A 21,369-nucleotide genomic window follows, 5' to 3' on the forward strand; every position below is an offset into this window, starting at 1 on the left:
CTGAAGGTCCAGCATGTACAAACCAAAGGACAAAACGTTGTTCATGGAAAGAAGCGCTAAGTTTGTCTCATGTGTTTCTTAGTTGATCCTCCTGCTGTTACTTCTCCTACGTCGCCTGTACTATTCCCGGCTAGTAACTCAGAAGGGTCTCCTGTGACTGTGGCGCATCCTAAGAAAATCATGGGAGTTGGTTTTGGAGATATTTTCAAAGAAGGGTCTGTGAAACTGAAGCCGAGGATACCGACCTCCGAACCTGAAGTAAAAAAGCCTGAGAAGGTAAATGCACTGTGTACTATACGCTGCCAGACTCCTTACATGTGTGAGGGGATGGCTTTTATTTTGTAGGAAAATAGTGTTCTTTTCTTGTTGGGGGGGGGGGGTTGGAGAAGAGAGAACATGGGACAGTCATGGGATCTGTATTAACGAGCAAGAGCTTTATGGTACCTCAAGGTCCAAACCCATTTTCAGCTTTAACCACAAATCAGTTTTTTTTTTTTTTTTTTTTTTTTCTCCAGTCAATCACTTTTGGTGTTTGGTATTATTGGACCAAATAGGTTATTTTGTTTTAGATTTTGTTTTGTTTTTTTATATATATAAATGACCAAGACTATCGCCCAGAGGCCAAAATATTTTCTATGTGATGGGGGAGCAGATACTGCATAACCATGTACTCTATATATTTATTATAGAGTATTGTCATTTTGTCTATGGCAGCTGAGTGTCACTTGGTTGCGACTGTGATAACGTGTTACACCACTGCAATAAGTTGTATAAGAACGCCCCATAGATCCCATGTAAATGGAATGTACTAGTATGGGCTTTGCCAGCCACTATCCGATATAGATGTGGTACAGGCTCATCCAGGTCACCACTGTTTTTGCCCTAGCCTGCCAAACACCAAGTGGATGTGAAGTCATAGCATTGGCCCCAAGTGGGAGGTGTTTGCTTATAGCAACCAATCACATTATAGATGTCATTTACCTAGTACATTCTATAGCATGATAGCTAGAAGCTGATTGGTTTCTCTAGGTACACCTCTACTTTTCTTTTTCAGAAGGTTTGCTGAATCTCCCCCTACAGTCCACACCAGGTTAGATACATGTTGCTTTAATTTTCAGCACTATAAACCACGTGTTCCGATGATGGGGGCCAGTTGTCTTTGACAGCAGGACTTCAGGGATGTCTGGTTGTTATAGTGCCCACTCATCAAGGGCAATGAAAGAGATGGTACTCATCAATCACCACAGCCCTGGATGATTCATGGAGTTGGACTATCTTTGTCATATTTCATTGATCTGGTCTTTACAGATTTAAACGCTGCAATAAATGCATTATGTGACGACTTTTCTGTTTGTTTGCGCCTTTATGATGTCTCTCTGTATTGCAGCCATCACCCACCCCAACACCAGCGACAAAAGTGTCTCGTACAACTAGTTCAGACCTACCAAGGACAGATGTAGACGGCAAGCCTAAAGGTGGGGATTGTGTGTTTGTGTGGATTGTCTGTCCAAATTTTTCTTTCTACTTCAGGGTCCATAGGGTATCCACAGGATACCTTGGGGTATAGGCGATGGCGGCAGACATCCAGGCACCACAGAGTTAAATTTTCAGCCTCCCAGGATGCACTGGGGTCCCTCTCCTATACCCCGCCACCGAGACTCAGGCCACTCAGTTTTCGTCGGTGCCTGGCCGGACCAGTCGCACCGTACAAAGGGGGGTCTTTTTAAGGCCGCTGGATATTTCTTCGCAGCTGTGGCTGCACAACTAGAGTGCTCCTGCATAGGACAGTCAGTATTGACGTCCATGCTGTCACTCCTACACCCTGCCGGTACCAGAACGCCGGTACCGATCCGGGGATGCTGGTAGGTAGCTGTGGTCACAGCTAGCGGTGATCCCGGCTACCTGGACTGTGGCCGGATGCACGGGGAACAAGGTAAGCGGCGGGGTCCCGCGGTGGGCACCCGCCGGTAACACAGTCCTGTTTGGTCCCCAGGCAGGGGGCTCCCTGGGTACCGGCTGTGCGTGGGGCCAGGTACGGATCCTGCGCCTTCCACTAGACCACCAGGGACAGCGGACCGCAGCATGTGCGGTACAGCGCGGCGTCCCAGGGGTTAATAGCAGGCCAGGGGAGAACGCCTTCCCTGTCTCACAGCCGGCGTCTCCCCCGCTGCACAGTGCCATTCCACAGCGGTCTGAGTGGGCTGTGTCAGCGCTCCTCCCCCGGGCCCTGCCTTCTCTCTGCTCCTCGGTGGCCATTTTCTCCCTACATGTGCTGGGGATGGCAAACGCTGCTGGAAGCTGATACAGATGCCATTGCGGTCCGGGTCCCCCGCATACCTCTCCTTCAATTAAGGTCAGTATATGCAGCACTGTTTCCTACCAGGCTCTGGTCTGTGTAGTTGATCGCAGTGCTTGTAATGCAGGATGTTATCTGTGCATTGTATGTGACTTAAATGCTAGCGCTGTTTGCCTGTACTTTCATTTCTGACTGTCAGCCTTTTTCCTATCCCTGTTCTTCTGCTACAGCCCTTGCGGTGCGGTGTTGCAGGGTGTTTATTACCTCACAGTAAACGTGGTTTTTCTGTGTGGGAGGTCACATACGCTCCGTTCACACTCCTCATGTCTGAAAGTGAACGAGGATATCCTCTTCCAGCTATAATGTACTGATATCATGTGCAGTCAGCGGAGGGATATGTAGACGCTGAGGGTTTATGGAGGGCATGTTGTATTATATATCACGCCTCATTTCTGTCACTGTGCCTGCACAAAAAAAGAGGACCTCCCTCGGCTGGCTAAGATGCTTACAGCCCTTGTGGGCAACGCCCCCTGCGTTTCCCCATAGGGGTTATCGCAGCCTGTGGTGGTCTCATCACATGCAGGGGTCCCTGGACAGTTGATGGTACCCCAGTGTATCCTGTTTTTCGCCCCCCCCAGGTCTCGCAGGAGCCTGTGTGGGTGAATTTATTGTCCAGATGGTATAGCACCTGATGGACGTTTTACAGGGGGAGTCACCATTTCGGCCTTCTAAACGGCCTTTCGGGTCTCAGACGGGTAAGACATGACGTCTGATGACGGTGACATTATTGACTTTTTCAGACACGAGCCCCTTAGTGCAAAGGAGGCGTAGTCTGGGTCTAAAGTCTATATACCTGGCCTTATACGGGCAGTCCGTGCTGCTTTGGTTATTACATATCCCCCGTGGCTAAATCCAAATATGCCTTCTTTAAGGATAAAGGTGTTGCCACTGTAATTCCTCTATCTGGTCAGGTGGATCATTTAGAGGAGGCGTGGAAAATCCGGGTAAGCGGTTCCAGCCTCAAAAACGGTTGACCTTTTGCATACCCCTTTTGCGGATAATTACATTTCCGAATGGGAGTTACCTTTACGGGTAGATTCTCATGTTACACGCCTAGTGAGGAGTGCTACGTTGCCCATGCCCTCCAGGTCCTCTTTGAAGGAGGTTCCAGATTGCAAGGTGCAAATATATCTAAAATCCAATATTCCCTTGCTGGAGGGGCTTCCAGGCCGGCTATGGCCGTGTGCTGGGGGGCCAGAGCCATGGAACGCTGAGTAGGTAACTGGATCTCTGCACACTGACTCTCCAGCAGAGCAGGTGGATAGTGGCAAATTCTCAGAGACTTTGCCACGTTCATAATGAGACGGTCTTACATATAGCCTACTCATTTCCAGAATCTCCTCGGCAGCAGTAGCGGCTTGCCGCTCCCTGTGGTTGCGCTCTTGGAAAGCGGACGCAGATTCAATTTGGAATGCTTTGCCTTTTACGGGACAAGTCCTGTTTGGCCCTCGTCTGGACGCACTTGTGGCCCTGCAGGCAGCAGCTACGTCTGCGTGTCTGCCATCGGCTACAGTCCCATCAGGGTCTGGGCTTTGTCTTTTCGGCCCTGTGAGGCCAGGGTAAGTCTAAAATACAGCTTTCCAAGACAGTCAGCAGCCAGGAAATCTGCTCAGCCATAAGAACAGGCTTGGAGTGCAAGACGTCCTACTCCCAAGTTGGACTATAAGCCTTCAGCCTCACGGGACGGGCCTCCTCTCGGGAGCCCCCAGAGTTGGATGCCGGCTTCTCCAGTTCGCCCAGTGCTGGTGTCTGACCACCACGGACACTGGGGTAAGAGAAGTATTTTCTTGAAGGTATGTCCTCTCCTCTGGGTAAAAGCCTCCCAGACGGTTTTTCGTTACAGGTCTTCTGTCAGTTCAGGACAAGGCCCTGTAATTTTTGAGGGTGTTACACTCTATGCTTCAGGCAGGAGTTATAGTACCTATTCCGTTGCCCCAAAGGGGAACGAGGTATTACTCCATCCTCTTTCTGGTACAGACACCTAATGGGTCTTACCAGGACATTCTCAACCTCGAATCCTTCAACAAATTCTTGAGGGTTCCTCGGTTCGGGAGGGGGACCCTGCATTCCATCATTCAATGGAGCCTGGGAATTTTGTGGTGTCGTTGGATATATTCAGGGTGACTACCTGAATATCCCTCTTTTCTTAGCACACCAGTGTTTTCCTCAGGTTTGCAGTGGTCGATAAGCATTTCCAGTTTCAGGCATTGCCCCTTGGTCTGGCATCCGCGCCTCACGGTTTACCAGGGTCATGGTAGTTATGGCAGCCCACCTGCGGATGCAGGGGGTCCGCTTGTTACCCTATCCGGGTGACTTCCTGTTGTTACCACGGTCTCCAGAGATACTTCAGTGCCATATGCAACGGACAATATCTGTGTTGCTACGTTAGGGCTGACTGATAAACTGGAAATGGTCCTCTCTGATTCTTCACAGGGGATGCTCCATATCCCAACATCTGAGGATCTTTGTGATTGAGGAAAAGATCTCTGCATTACAGGCAAAGGTACGCAGTTGCCTGCAGAGTCGCCGAGTGTCTATTCACTTGGCAATGTGGTTCCTGGGTTCCAGGGTGTCGCTGTTCGACATGGTGGAGAGTACCCAGCTTCACTCTAAACCTCTGAAAAACTTGATCCTCTCCGGATGGGATGGGTTGCCCCATAGGATAAAGTCAATAGGCTTTCCCCGGAGGTTTGTCTCTCTCTGGCCTGGTGGCTGTGGAAAGCTCACCTAAACAAGGGGCACCCCCTTTGGGATTGCGGACAGGGTCCTTCTGACGACAGATGCCAGTATCCGTGGCTGGGAAGCAGTGACGGGTCCACACTTGTTTCAGGGCAGGTGGACACCAGTAGTTTTTGCGCTTCCCATAAACATCTGAGAACTCTGAGCAGTATTCAAGGTTCTCCAGCATGCAGGACAGGTCCTCCACGGAAATACCGTGCAAGTACAGTCTGACAACGCCATCATGATGGCTTATGTAAACCACCTAGGAGGTTCCCGAAGTCAGGCGACACTAACAGTGGTGTCCCGAATTCTGGCTTTGGTGGAAGGCTATATCCCTGCCGTCATCGGCAGTGTTCATTCAGGAATCCTCAGATGGAAAGCAGGCTTTCTCAGCCGTGAAGACGTGCATTCAGGGAAATGTCCTCTTTATCAGGAGGTGTTCAATCCTCTGGTGAACAAGTGGAGCCTTTCAGAGATGAGACTCTTCTGATAGATGTAGGTAGGTCCAGTGGACCTTCCAAGTTGTGTACCTCGTCCCTCCGTTATCCCTTCTTCCTCCAGTAATAGCAAGAAGGAGGCACGCTCCTGCTGATAGCTCCAGCATAGGCCAGATGGCACTATTACTCAGATCTTCGGAGCCTCTCAGTTAACACTCCGAAGCTGTTGCCTCTACGCCCGGACCTGTTGTCTCAGGATCCTGGCTGATACCCAGACCTGGGTTGTCTGTCCTTGACGGTGTGGCGGTGGAGACTGCCCTCTTAAGGTCTAGGAGTTTTTCCAGCTCTATAGTTAACAGGGGCTCTGTTCATGATAAGAGCTCGGAAGCTTTTATCTGCAAGAATTTACCATTAGGTATGGTATACTTTCTTTCAGTTGTGTCGCCCTAGAGGCTAGGCTCCTCAGTATTCCGGATATCCAGAGGTTGGCTTTCCTACAGGTGGGCTTAGATAACGGTCTTCGCCTTGCTTACCTGAAGGTGCAGGTTTCTGCCCTGTTAGTATGGTTTCAGTGTAGGATTGCTACTCTTCCTGATGTCCGCACCTTTGTGCAGGGTGTACGTTATATTCAGCATCCCTTTGTTCCACCTGTGGCTCCTTGGGATTTGGCTGTAGTCCTTAGGGCTCTCTGAGGACTTCCATTTGATCCACTGGGCTCAGTGGATTTCAAATGGCTTACGGCTAGGACTGTATTCCTTCTGGCTCTTAATTTGGCCAGTAGGATCTCAGAATGGGAGGCTCTGTCATGTAGACCTCCCTTTTTCTCATCTTTCCTAGGAACAGGGCAGTGCTTGCCTTTACTTCCCCAGTCCTTTCTGCTGGTGAGGCCTCTTTGGATGTGGTACGGGCGCTAAGAATTTAAGTTGACCGTACCAGTCCATTTAGGAAATCAGACTCTCTGTTTTGTCCTTTCTGGTTTCCTTAAAAAGGGTTGGCCTGCCACTACGCTAACTTTGGCAGGATGGATTCACAGGTCTTCCTGTTCCATCCTCTATTAAAGCTCTTCCACTAGGTCTGTGGGTCCTTCGTGGGCAGCTCGACGTGGCGCCTCCGCGGTGATTGGCAGCCACGTGGTCATCTGTCCATATTTTTGTAAGGTATTATGCTTTTGATACCTTCGCCTCTCAGGATGCTTCCTTCGGGCGGCGGATTCTCCTTACAGCACAGGAGCGTCCCCACCCTTAAAGGATACTGCTTTGGGACATCCCCAAGGTATCCTGTGGATACCCTATGGACCCTGAAGTAGAAAATATGAGATATGGTAAGAACTTACCCTTGTTATCTCTATTTCTACGAAGTCCATAGGGTTCCACAGGACTCCCGCCCTGTCGCACCTGTACTGCAGATGGGCTTTGATCTGGTCACCGGTTTCTCCGTCTCCTTCTGGTGAGAATGTGATTCTTGTGTGTTCCAGACTGTCTTCTCTCTTTTTTGCTCCTGCTCCGGCCCATGGCTTGTTACGAAACTGAGTGGCCTGAGGCTCGGGGGCGGGGTATAGGAGAGGGACCCCAGTGCATCCTGGGAGGCTGAAAATGTAACTCTGTGGTGCCTGGATGTCTGCCGCCATCGCCTATACCCCAAGGTGTCCTCTGGAACCCTATGGACTTCGTAGAAATAGAGATAACAAGGGTAAGTTCTTACCATATCTCATCTCATTTTTTTTTTTTTCGTGTCCCCTTTGGAATGGAAGGTCCCGTGTTAGGAGTGGGATAGGCAAGTGTTTTTTTTTAAGTAAAAATAGCTATAGTAACAAAGGTGGCATCAAGGCATTAAGTCCTATTCATCGGAAATATTATAAATACAGCAGAGATAATTTGTGAGAGATGAAGAAAACTTTTGTGCGTCTCGGATCATGTGTGTACACTGTACACGCAATCAGCATTTCATGTAATCGTTACCAGGCATTGTACCTGAGATTTGCCTAGCTTTCTCTGTAATCCACTCTTCGAAGCGCCGCCTTCTGAATTACTGTTATTTTCATTTTAACATATCAAAATCCTCGGCTCTCACGCCTTATGAGTTATGTCTATAGCTGGCATTTTGGTCGAGCCAATCTGTAATACAGGGTGTTTGCTTTTACGCTGATGCATGGAAGCGTTACTATGTATTAGTTGTTTTTCTTTGTTTTTATTTCACATGTGAAAATAGTGTTAACAGCCATCTTTTAGTGCCCTAATCTAGGAAATTGTTATCACTCTGTTTATTTTTAAGCTGTCTTACAAACTCTAGTGTATGCAAGTGCTTAATAGTATAACTTTATATGTTTCTTCACAGCCAAAGAGATGTGCAGGGCGCTGTATCCTTACGAGGGCGTAAATGATGATGAGCTCAGTTTTAAAGAAGGGGACATCATCCACATATTAAGTAAAGTAAGTTTTCCGATCCTCTAATCTAGCGTTATACGCTGCATAGCAATGGATGGAAGACTATAAGGGTGGGGTGAGGCGCGTAATGAAGGTCTACACCTCCCTTGTAGCTGTTGGATGTCGCCTATTGTGCACTATTGGCGCTATTACCAGAGTAAGCTAGTCATGGACGCCTTAGACGATAATTTAGCCATCAGTATGGACGTAGGGTTTTGTTTTGCTGGCAGCTTTGTAATATCGCCATCTTGCCCCTGGCATTCGACAGGATGCACTCATTAATACGAACATTCCTAGCAGCCCAGGATATAGCAGGCTTCATGCTGATATGTAAATTATATAGAAGAATCATCCTCACAGCTGTAACACACAGTACATGCAAATATATACACCTGTGAGCTATAATATTAAAACCACATGCCTAGTATTATGTGGGTCCCCCTCGTGCCTCCAAAACAGCTCTGACCCGTCGAGGCATGGATTCCGTAAGACCTCCTATGATATCTGGCACCAAGACGTTGGCAGCAGATGCTTTAAGTCCTGTAAATTGTGAGATGGGGCCTCCATGGCTCGGACTTGATTTTCCAGCACATCCCATTATGGACTGAGATCTAGATAATTTGGAGGCCAAATCAACACCTTGAACACTTTCTCATGTTCCTCAAACCATTCCTGACCAATGTTTGCAGTGTGGCTGGGCACATTATCCCGCGGGGAGTGGTCACTACCCTCAGGGAATTGCCATGAAGGTGTGTAACATCCACATAAATGCCAGGACCTAAGATTCCCCTGCAGAACATTGCCCAGAGCATCACACTGCCTCCGCCGGCTTGCCTTCTTCCCTTGGTGCGTCCTGGTGCCATCTCTTATCAAGTGAAATGACGCGCAAACACCCACCCGGCTGTTCACATGATGTTAAAGAAAACCTGATTCATGAGACCAGGCCACCTTCTTCCATTGCTCCATGGTTTTGTTCTGACACCCATGTGCCCCTTGTAGGCGCTTTTCGGGTGTTGGACAGGGTTCAGCAAGGGCACTCTGATTGGTCTGCAGCTATGCAGCAAGCTGCGATGCACAGTGTGTTCTGACACCTTGCTATTATAGCCAGCAGTAAATTTTTTTAGCAATTTGTGCTACAGTAACTCTTCTGTGGGATAAGACCAGACGGGCTAGCCTTCACTCCCCACACGCACCAGTGAGTCTTGGGCACCCATGACCCTGTCGCCGTTTCACAGGTTGTTTTTCCTTGGACCACTTTTGGTAGGTACTAACCATTGCGTAACAGGAACACCACACAAGACCTGTGGTTTCGGAGATGCTCTGACCCAGTCATCTAGCCATCACAACTCGGCCCTTGTCAAAGTCGCTCAGATCCTTAAGCTGGGTAAACATTTAACGGTGTACGCATACGATGTCGTAAGCGGTGGGGTCTCGGCATCGGCAAATGCATACACACTCGCCAATGCCGGGAGCGACGGTGCAGTGGTGGGGGCCGTGCTGCATGGCCCTCGCTAGCGATGTTGCTGACGACTCGCGGGATCGGACGACCTATCGTCCAGGGTGTACCCGGCATTACGCTTGCCCCTTTTTGCTTGCCTCCAACTTCAAGAACTGAGTGTTCACCTGCTGCCTAATGTAACCCAACCCTTGACAGGTGCTATTGTAATGAGATATCAATGTTATTCACTTCACCTGTCAGTGGTCCTCATTTGCAAAAAGATAGCTTGGTGGACCCCCAAAAAAGAAACACTTTATTATTTTAGGATCTCTTAATAATCACACTTGTTGTCAGGACACAGGAGACCCAGGCTGGTGGAGAGGAGAACTGAATGGCCGAGAAGGAGTTTTTCCTGACAACTTCGCTGTCATCTACGATTCTGAAAAGGAGGTGAGTGCACATGTTTATGTTCTGCTCTTCAGCTGCAGATGCAGATAACACTGTGCTTGTGAAATGTGTTTATTAATTATCACAAAAGATCTGGACATATCTCATGGGGGATAGTTAAGAATATATATTTATTATGTAATGGATTGTAAGATGTGTGACCAGAGTCAGAGAGCCACTTCAGAGTAACCATTTCTCAAAACTAGGTGCACACGGAAGAGCAGGAAACGAAGTTAAGGGAGCTAGAACCGACTAGCCAATCAGAATGATGGAGAACCGTCTGTAGCCCATCAGAATGATGGAAGCACAGTTAAACGTTGCATGGCCCTGGGTTTAAATGATATAAGTGCCAGGTCAAGATGTTACCCGTCCGAGCATCTATAGCTATTGTGGAACTACACATCCCAGCATTCCCTGCCAGAGTTTTACTATCAGGGCATGCTAAAAGTGGTGCAGGGTATGCTGGGATGTGTAGTTTCACAACAGCTGGAGGGCCACTAATTGCCCACCCCAGCTCTAAATGTTAACACTAGAACAGACTAGTAATGAGCGGTTTCTGTCATATTAATCCAGAAATATTGTGGGGTGAAATGCACTTCTATAGGATTCTCGCTAAAAAATTACGTGGCTGGAGACCTGGACAAGGATGATGATGAAAATGATAAAAGTTTTTGGATGGTCACATTCTTTTAAATTTGGAGCAAAAAAAAAAAAACAATATTAAAAGTCTTAAGAATTTAAAATTATTTAGTACAATGTGTGAATAGGGTTCATTAAAAAAGTTTTAATAGGTTTTGGCAATAGTCCAGGTGTGGAGCGCCTTTGGTCCTAGCATCCAAGTACAGTAGGTCGGCTTACGGTGAAGTACATGGCACACTGAGATGAGACGCATTTGGCACTTCCGTTAAGTGTCTGAAAGCCCAGCCGTAGTGGACACCGCAATGTTCTTACTGGAAGGGCGAGGGCATCATGGCAACCACCGGTGTCTGGACGCCAGGACCAAAAATTGTTATAAATAAGGCTGCTGAAAAGCTGTTAGAGAGGACCAGTTTGGAGTACTCTATCCCCATATTTATGTTTCATAATAATTATGTAGCAAAACCCTTTAGCTTATTATGCCATTTATTTCGTAACTCTTAATTATTTCCTTTGTTACAGAAGCCAAAGAAGCCTCCGCCTCCTACAAAAAGTCCAGGTTTGTAACAGTCCTACTAACCTGCCATTCAGACCTGTCTACTGTGATGTAGAGTGTGACTGAGCCGTCTCCTTTCACTGTAATAGTTAGCGCAGGGCTTCTTGTTGGTTGCTCCATCTTCCCTTCTGATCCCAAGTCTCTCCTTTACTCCCCACATCCAGTCTCACAATCTTGCCGCTATCATCTTTTGTAATACAGGTTGAGTCTCCCATATCCAAATATTCCGAAATACGGAATATTCCGAAATACGGAATAATTTTGGCATGACTGAGATAATAAAACCTTTGATTTTTGATGGTTCAATGTACACAAACTTTGTCTAAGGCACAAATTATTAAAAATATGGTATAAAATTACCTTCAGGCTGTGTGTATAGGGTGTAAATGAAACATAAATTTATTTCATGTATGTACACAAACTTTGCTTGAGCCACAAAATTATTGAAAATATTGTATAAAATGAGCTGCAAGCTGTGTGTATATGGTGTATATAGAACATAAATGCATTCTGTGTTTAGATTTGGGTCCCATTCCTAAGATATTTCATTATGATATGCAATTATTCCAAAATACGGAATATTCCGTTATCCAAAATACCCCTGGTCCCAAGCATTTTGGATATGGGAGACTCAACCTGTACCTCTAGAATCCTACCCTTCCTCATTATAGATGCCTCCATACCTCTCTTCCAAGCACTTAACATTTCCTGCCTGGACTACAGCTTCCTCGTCCTTTTTGGCCTTCCTCTCCCACGTCACTCTATTCTTAAGGCTGCTGCCCATCTCATTTACTCCTCCTGCCACTCTGTGTTGGCCTCATCCCTCTGCTATCAGCTTTACAGGCTCCCCATCACCTTAGAGTACAGTCGAACTCCTCGTCCTCACATACAAAGCCCCTCAATAACTCCATTCTCTTCTACATTTCTGACTTAATTTCGGTCCATACTGCTCCACCACTGACTGTCTTCTCATCTGCATTCTGGTCACCTCTTCTAACGCCACCATGCAAGGATTCAACTATCCACTAGCAGAGCCCTCTTTTTATTTTATTTATTAACAGTTTCTAAAATAGCGCAGTATATTCTGTTGCGCTTTACAATTGGACACATTAATAGAACAAAACAGGGTAATAACAGACAGATATATAGGTAGGAAGGCCCTGCTCGCAAGCCTACAATCTATAGGGAAATAGGCATTGATACACAAGGATAGGTGCTATATATTGCATCTTGGTCCAGCCAGAATGCAGAGTTTCTTGGTAGGCTGAATTATCCAGTTACACAGGAATTTCGGCCAAATATCAGGAGGATATTAAAAGAAAGACAAATGTGTGAGGTTATGTGTCGACTGTGAAAGGGGATGTAATTAGATATGGAAGCTATGAAGGTTATGTGGGCTTTTCTGGAATCTGATAAGCTTGCCTGAAGAGGTGAGTTTTCAGGGAACGCTTGAAGGATAGAAGACTAGAGGAGAGTCTTATTGTGCGTGGTAAAGCATTCCATAGAGTGGGTGCAGCCCGAAGAAAGTCTTGTAACCGTGAATGGGAGCTAGTAATGCGTGGGGATGAGAGACGCAGAGCGAAGTGGTCGGGTTGGTAGATATTTTGAGATGAGTGAAGAGATGTATGTTGGTGTGGTTTGGTTATATTAGCCTTATGTGTAAGTAAAAGTATTTTATATTGATTAAGATAGAAAACCGGCAACCAATGGAGGGACTGACAGAGTGGGGCAGCAGACGATGAACGTTTTGCAAGGAAGATAAGCCTCGCAGCTGCATTCATAATGGATTGTAATGGCAATGGCCTGTTTTTGGGAAGACCAGTAAGGAGACTATTGCAATAGTCAATGCGGAAAATGAGTGTATGGATTAGAGTTTTTGCAGTGTCTTGTGTGAGATATGGTCGAATTTTGTATATGTTAGATGTATGTAACATGATGTTGAGACAGATTGAATGTGGGGAACAAAGGACAGTTCAGAGTCAATGATGACACCAAGTCAGCGAGCTTGTGGGGCAGGGTGGATTGTTGAGTTATCAACAGTGATAGAGAGATCAGGTTGGTAACTGTTATTGGCCGGTGGAAATATAATTAATTCTGTTTTAGAAATATTAAGTTTCAGGTAGCGAGATGACATCCAAGATGAAATGGCAGAAAGACATTCAGTGACACGGACTAATACAGATGGTGATAAATCTGGAGAGGATAGGTAGATTTGAGTATCATCCGTATACAGATGGTACTGAAATCCAAAAGAGCTGATTAGTTTACCAAGAGAGGTGGTATAGATTGAGAATAGCAAAGATAGAGCCTTGCGGTACTCCAACTGATAGAGGTAGCGAAGAGGAGGCAGAATCAGAAAAACAAACAGTAAAAGAGCGATCAGATAGGTAGGAAGAGAACTAAGAAAGAGCTATGTCCTTAAGACCTAGGGATTGTAGTGTTTGTATGAGAAGAGGGTGGTCAACAGTGTCAAAAGCAGCAGAGAGATCTAGAAGAATTGAGTAATGGCCTTTAGCCTTGGCAGTGACCAGATCATTTACTAACTTAGGGCCTGATTCAGAGCCGGACGCTCTGACCATAGCGCTCGCTCTTAATCAGTGCCCTCCTCCATTAAAATGGAGCTTCCTCCTGGACACTCGTATAGCTGTGGGTCACCACCCACAGCATATACGAGCGTCCAAAAAGATAGTCGCGATGGTCTTGACCATCGGACTTGCGACGGAGACCCTGCGGTAGGGTCTCCCTGCCACAAGCCCTGGAGTGATTTTGGCACTAGTGATGTCAGTGGGGCCGGCTTCAGACGGTAGGCGTTCCCATGGGAACGCCTCCGTCTGGCAGGCACGCCCACCAAAGGGGGCGTGCTGTCAATCAACATCGACAGCACGCCCCCTTTGGTACGAGACCCGGGGCTCCCTCCGTCGTGCGCATGCGCAGTGGGGAACATCGACCCACTTGCGAGCGTACTGCCGCTTGCGAGTGGGTCTGAATGACTCCCTTAGTCAGTGCGGTCTCTGTGGAGTGTTTGGAATGAAACCCAGACTGACGTGGGTCCAATATGTTGTGTGAGTTAAGAAAGTGTGTGAGGCGGGTGTAGACTAGTCTCTCTAGTAGCTTGGAGGGGCATGGGAGCTGGGAGATAGGACGGTAATTTGAGAGCGTGTTAGAATTTTGTTTTTTCAGGAGTAATCACTGCATGCTTGAAAAGTGATGGAAAGATGTCAGTTGAGAGAGAGAGAGATTACAGATTTTAGTTAGGGTAGGGATGAGTACAGGAGAAAGAGCTTTACTGATTTGTGAGGGTATAGGATCTAGAGGAGAGGTAATAGAGTAGGAGGATGAGAAGAGTGTAGATACTTAATCTTCGTTTGTGGGGTCAAATGAAGAGAATGTGCCAGAGGGTTCAGGTAGGGAATTGAGCAGGTCACTAGCTGAGGAAGAGCATACCATTTCATTTCAGACCTTATCAATCTTGACCTTGAAATAGGAAGCAAGATCTTGTGTACAGATAATAGCAGGTGGTTTGGGTGAGGGAGGGGTAAGAAGCAGTTTAAACGTATTAAAAAGTCGCTTGGGGTTAGAGGCTTGAGCAGAGATTTGAGATTGGAAATATGTTTGTTTGGCAGCTTCCAGAGCAGTACGATTAGAGTTGTAGATAGTCTTATATGTGAGGAAGTCACTTCTTTCGGCACTGACGTTCTATTTTATGTCGAGAGTTTTTGTAGATGCCTTGTTAAGTTAGAACGCCACGGTTGATGGGTAGCTGGAGCTACTTCATCGAGGGTTGTTTCTAGAATCTGGTTTAGGTGTGATGCAGCTGTCTCAGGAGCAGTGAATGTAGAAATTGGTGAGAGTAGTTGTTGCAGAGAGGTAGATAGTTGTTGAAAGTTAATCGTGTTAATATTTCTGCGTGTTTTAGGAGGTTTGGTTGTTTTTATTGACATTGGGGGCGATTCAATTCAACGCGAATTGAATAGCCCTGGGAGCGAGCTCCCGGAGGTATTCAATTCAGTGCACTGTGTGGTCACAAGGGTGTTAAGGCGCGTTAACCGGCATTCTTTGACCAAAGTGCCGGGCCTGCGGCTGTTAGCGCCGTGCTATGCAGAAAAACAGCTGCGTGCCCGGCACTTTGGTTGGATTTCTCCTCGCATCCCAGGGGGGTGCAAGGAGAAATCCTAAGCGCGCCCAAACAGCGCGGTGAATTGAATAGCTGCGGGAGCTCCCTCCTGCGGCTATTCAACATTGAATTCCCCCTATTGAGGTTGATGTAATGGAGGAGAGTGTGCAGGTGATAAGGTTTCGATCTGAGATAGGGAATGGAACATTAGTGAAATCAGAAACTGAGCATAGACTGGTGAATATAAGATCAAGGCAGTAGCCATCCTGATGAGTGGAGGAGTCAGTCCATTGGGAGAGGCCAAGAGAGGAGGTTAAAGAGAGTAGTTTGGAGGTATGAGGAGATTGTGGACTGTCGATGGGGATATTTAAATCACCCATAATGATGTTGGAGATGTCTGAGGATAAGAAGTGAGGGAGCCAGGCTGAAAAATGTTCCAGAAATTGTTGAGGTGGCCCAGGTGGGCGATAGATAACAACTCGCAGAGAGAAAGGGGTGAAAGCCCTGATAGAATGTACTTCAAATTATGTAAATGTGAGTGAAGGTGCCGGTGGGAGAACTGTGTATGTGAAAGATTGGGACAGTAATATTCCTACCCCACCTCCTTTAGCCTGGAGGTGTGTGTGAAGTGTAGGTTACCATGTGAAAGTGCAGCAGGGGAGACAGTGTCTGATTGTGTGAGCCATGTTTCTGTTATTGCCAGAAGGTTGAGGTTAGTTCCCTTGCTCTCTGCTCCCACGCCTATCCCTGTCACCAGTGCACCTCAGTTCTCGGCTTCTATCCTCCTCCACTAGGGACTCTGATCCTATATGTCTGACAGGATCGCTGGATTACTGTCTGCTCCCCTCCTCCAGCACAGATTGCTGTAACTTGTGTTTACTTGCCATAATGAGTCACTCTACCGTTCCCCTACTCCATACCCTTCACCCTGCGCTTGGTTGCATCGTTATGTTAATAGTTATCGTATATATTAGGGGTAGGGAACCTGTGGCACTCCAGCTGCTATGGAACTACACCTCCCAGCATCCACTGCTATGGTTTTGCTGTTAGGGCTTGCTAAAACTGTGACAGGGCATGCTGGGATGTGTAGTTTCTACTTCAGGGTCCATAGGGGGTCCACAGGGTTGACCTTGGGGTATAGGTTGGGAACCAAATCCGGGCACCACGCAGTTAAAGCTTTTAGCTCCCAGGATGCACTTGGGTCCACTCTCCCTATAACCCCACCCCCCAGCCAGAGGCACCTCAGTTTAAGTTGGTGCCCGGCCGGAGTTGGGTCACCGTTACTGCAGGGGGGCTGCTTAGCAGCCCCTAAGCTTAAAAGAGTTTTATTTTATTATTTTTTACCACTCTTCAGAGCGGCAGCATCAGACTGTCCAATGGACGTCTGAGCTGCCGCTCCTACACCCCGCCGGCGCTGCGACGCCAGTACAGATCTGGGGATCGCAGCGGGACCCCAGAGTCTGTACTAGCCGGGCTCTGGAGGAATCCCTGGGCTGCTGCCGGATCGACGGGGACAGGTAAGTCGCGTGGTCACCGCTTGCGGTGATCCACGTGTGAATATGCAGCCTTATGCCTCCGGTCTCTGGGGACAGACCGGAGGCGCTAGCGGTGGCGGCGGGCTCCCCCTCCATGGAGGCATACCCCGCGTATCCACAGCCCACCAGGGATTATAGCGGCAGCGGGAGCCGGCATCCCGGGGGGTTAATTGCTAGCCAGGGGAGGAAGCCTTCCCTGTCTAGCGGCTCCTCCCCTCAGCTCAGCGCGCCTTTCAATAATAGCTGCTTCCTCCGCGGGCCACGCTTCTTTTGAGGTCTCCAGCGGCCATTTTCTCTCTGTGGTGCTGCAGAACTCTTAGGATGTCAGTGAGCCCAGTCCCCCTGCGTACCTGACCATTTTGGGTGAGTGTACACAGCGCTATAGCCTTCCCAGACACTGAATCTGGGCAGTTGAATGTAGCGACATTGTGCAGTATATTATATGTCATGCTTATGTATGTATATATATTTTTCTGCATTGTATGTGACTTATGCTAGTGCTGACTGTCTGCTTTTTCTCTCACCTGTCAGTGTATATCTATCCCTTTTCTTTATCTGCCCTAATACAGGTGTACCTGGGGTGGTTCTGAGACCTCACATATATATATTTGTTAATATCTGTGAGGTTTGTCACATACTGTTGCGTGCTGCACGTTGCCATATTTTAGATGGAACTGTGAGTTGCATACGCTGATAATGGGTCCCTGCAGCTAATCTTAGCGTCAGTCAGGACCGGTATGGCGCTGCTTAATATTTCCGTCAAGATAGTCAGATATATCTGACCAGGAGATTGCACACGATACTGCACCCATTATTGTTATCCTGCAAGTCATAGCCTGCAGGAATTAGTGCGGAGGATTTTAACTTAGAAAGGTTTATGTATGTGGCACCATCTGGTGCGGGGCCCCTTGCACGACCCCCTTAAAGGGCGGTTTATTTCTCAGGATCCTCTCCTTTGAGGATCGCCGGGCGGGCCCCATTGTCGTCACTCGCTTGGAGTTACTTCACCATACTGCCCTTTTGAACTCTGGGTATCTCGCAATTTCTTGCAATTTACCCCTGTGCAACAGACTGTCGCTCCCCGCCGGGGTTTTTCACAGTACATGAATTACCTCCGATACCACATCGGTCTGTCATTCCCCTTGCAGGGATTACCACAACGGCCACCCTGGTGGATGTCGTTTTATACGAAATACTAATTGGCGTGATATACGCCCTGTGGTTACTGACCAGTGGCTCTGCCGTGAACTGGATGGTATATTCGGCTCCTTCCCTCTCACATGGGGGGAGCCGATTTCAAGTATTATTATCCCTGCTTTGGGGCTGGTAGCCAGGTTCATTCTGGATATAGAGAATGTCGGTCCTGCACCTGTATCATACATCTCCCGTTTTCTGCCCAGCGGGTGGATCTCATAGCGGGAGTCTGGCTGTCGCCAGATACGAGGAGTCACAAAGGCCTCCTGTTTCCCATTCCCTGAGGGTCCTCACAAGTAATGGAAATCCCCTTCTGGGATGGATTTGTATGTTAATCATCGGATTACAGGCATTAATACGCCTCCCATCCCGGCCTGGACGGATTTTACGGATCCGTAGGTGGTAACTTTGCCTGAAATCAATGTACTCGTTTTCAGGGCCTGTTGCCCGTCCTACCATGGCCATCGCATGGTGATGCTTTTGTGACGTTTTTCCCCTCCAACACATCTGAGGTTCAAATATCTTTTGCCGCTCACATAAAATATGCAGTGGTCATATGTGGAATTACCTCATGGGATGCCGGTCTTCTAACTTTCAGGGTTTCGGCAGCGTCTGTATCCGCCGCAGTACCCTATGGCTGCGTTATGGGAAAGCAGAGGTGCACACTCCTTCCATGGGGAAGATCTTGTTTGGTCCTGACCTTGACAAGATCGTTGCATCATTGGCAGTATCACTAATGGGGAGATACCGTCTTTAGCTACTCCCACTACATTCGGACTAACTCTGTTAAGTCTTTTTGTCCTCAGGGTCAGCCTAAAGGCCTGTTTTTTCCTAGGCTGTCGGCCTCCATGGGGGCCACCATATCCAGTACCGAGCAGTCCTGGACTTCCGGACGACCCTGTTTCTACACCTGAGGATATACCCTCAGCCTGACGGGACAGGTCTACATCTGGGGAATTTCCAGAGTGAGGTACTGATTCTCAACGGCCTCTCATTGCTCAGGCAGCCTCCTCACAGGCATTGTTACACGGGCCCTTCTTCAGACCTGATCAGGGCCTTACAATCCCAGAAAGCTATAGTCTTTTGGTAAGCAGAGCTATTTCGGCCAACCTCACTATCTCAGTGAGGGACTGGTTGTTCTACTTTCTTTCTGGGGCGGTGACCGACTGGTCCTCAATTGCCTATACTCTGTCTCAAATCCCTGAATCAGATTCCAACGTTGCCTGGACTCAGGTGGAATCGTCCATGCTCCATCATCCGACGTTTGGAACCTGGGGATTTTAGGGTATATCTGAGTATTCAGGATACGTACCTACGGGTACGTACAGAGCCCTCTCATCAGCATGGGTTCAGGTTTGCTGTGCCACAGCAACACTTGTAAGTTTCGGGCTCTGCCTTTTGGGACTGTCCTCAACTCCACCGGGGTTTACCAGCCTTATGGATTTTCTGACAGTTCACCTGTTCAGGGTATCCGAATGCTCCTTTCTCTGGACGGTCTCCTGCTTTTAGCAGGATCACCAAGGTACTTTACCGCCAGGTCAGGTTAACCGTGGCTTCTTCTCGGCACAGATAATTAGTCAACGGAGGAAAAGTCCTCCCTACATCCCTCACAGGGTTTTCTTCATCTGGGAGCACTGCTGGATTCTCAGACTCAGAGAATTTTTCTGGCGTAAGACAAGATCTCCACTCTTCAACTTGGAGTGTGCGGATATCTACGCATTCGACATATGTCATTACTCTTTGTGATGCGCGGTCTACCAGAGTGTCTACCTTTTGGTAGGGTGGAATGTGCTCAGTTCCATTCCAGGCCTTGCCATAATTGACTCCCCTCCAGATGGATCGAGTTTTTCCCAACGGATCGCTGTTCGAACGATGATACTTTCTCCGGAGGCGAGTTGGTCTCTGTCCGGGTGGCTATGGCCATCTCGTCCAGGGTGTTCTTTGCTACAGACAGTGTCTGGTCCGCATTCGTTTCGGGGCAGTTGGACGTCTGTCGTTTCTGCCCTGCCACTTAACTTGTTGATACTTTAGGCTGTCTTGGACCTTCACTCTGGCCTAACCCATATGTCACGGTAAACCTGAATAGGTTCAGTCCGACAGTGTCACAACAGTGACTTCCATCTAGGCAACACTGGTAGTTGGGTGGCAATGTCAGGTATGTCATCCATTCTGACATAGTCCAAGGGTCTTCTCCTGGCCAACTCTGCAGTGTTTATTCCCGGAGCTCTCCATTGGGAAGCGGGCTTCCTCAGCCGTCGCGACGTGCATCCCGGGGACTAGTCTCTTCTCCAAGAGAGGTTTCAACTCCTGGTGAGCAGAGGGGGCCTCCCTGAGGGGATTGATCCTCATGGCCTTCTGACTTGATCACACATTACCGGTGTTACAGTCCAGCTCCAGGAGTACTGAAGCTACCTTCAGTGACTCTTTGTCAGTGAAGTGGTCCTTCCACTTTGTGTACCTGTGTCCTCCGGTCTCCCTTCTTCCTCGAGGTCTTCGGAAGTTTAATTCGAGACGGAGGGGCTTTCCTTCTGGGGGCTCCAGTTCGTCCCAGACATCACTGGTACTAAGATTTTCGGAGTCTCCTCATCGATACTCCGTTCCTACTGCTTCACTATCTGGACCTGTTGTCTCAGGGTCCTTGTTTTTCCCTGGACCTGGATCGTTTGTCTTTGACTGCGCCCCTACTGTGGTCCTAGGGCTTCCCTGGCTCTGTCTTCATTGAGATGTTTAGAGCAGATAGGCCAGACTTTGCTGGGATCTGCCACGGACTGTGGCATACATAATTCTTATGGTATCGTACCTGTCGATACGATCCTCCGGTGTCCAGGGTTTTCAGATATTCTGGCATTCCTTCCGGCTGGCTTGGGTTTCACCCTTGGCCTGGCCTTCCTGACAGTGCGGATCTCTACACTGTCGGTATGGTTAAGATATGGAATTGCTCCGCTCTGGTATCCAGTTCATCCTTTGGAGTGTTTTCTGGATTATGCCTCCACTTGTCCTCCCTAGGGACTCCTGGGGAGTTAGTAGTGGTTCTTTGTTCCCTCCGGGGACAGTCAATGGAACCGCTGGTTGTGATAGCCATTACATGGTCTATTGTTTAAGCTCTCTCTTTCTGTGTGTTTAAATCAACCAGGAGAGTGTCTGAATTGGGAGCGTTCTCATGTGGCTCCCTCTTCTGGAGGGCATCATGTCAGGGTGTGAGTTGCTCTCGCCCTGTATTTCTTCTTAGAGTGGTTTTTAGGTTCCATATTATTCTGGAACTTATGGTACGGCCATTCAGTCAGCAGTCTTCTCGGCTGGTGTGGCCTCATTGACTGTGGTCCGGCCTCTTTGGCTTTATATGATCCGTTCAAGTTCCTTATGGTATTCGGACTCCTTATTGGTGGTCTGCGGTTTCTGGTTTTCACTGGAAACGATGGCCGGCCTATAATGAAATGTTGGCTGGATGGCCTCGTATGTCTTCCTCAGGGGCCTACCCATGGGTAGGCATTTCTGTCGTTGAGGCTTGTTTT

The 21,369-nt window shown here is 48.1% G+C and overlaps 1 protein-coding gene across 2 annotated transcripts in view; it reads left to right on the top strand.

Annotated features, from left to right (window-relative positions):
* The window catches only part of CD2AP (CD2 associated protein), a 137,742-nt gene that overhangs the window by 76,753 nt on the left and 39,620 nt on the right, over window positions 1-21,369 (top strand). For both annotated transcript variants that reach the window (XM_088467274.1, XM_088467275.1), the window contains 5 exons: window positions 83-276; window positions 1,388-1,475; window positions 7,849-7,943; window positions 9,730-9,825; window positions 10,981-11,017. In XM_088467274.1, coding sequence (XP_088323400.1) covers window positions 83-276; window positions 1,388-1,475; window positions 7,849-7,943; window positions 9,730-9,825; window positions 10,981-11,017 — 510 coding nt within the window. The remainder of the gene's footprint in view (window positions 1-82; window positions 277-1,387; window positions 1,476-7,848; window positions 7,944-9,729; window positions 9,826-10,980; window positions 11,018-21,369) is intronic.

This window comes from Taudactylus pleione, unplaced genomic scaffold (assembly GCF_031769625.1).
Source record: "Taudactylus pleione unplaced genomic scaffold, aTauple2 ptg000070l, whole genome shotgun sequence".
Lineage (NCBI taxonomy): Eukaryota > Metazoa > Chordata > Amphibia > Anura > Myobatrachidae > Taudactylus > Taudactylus pleione.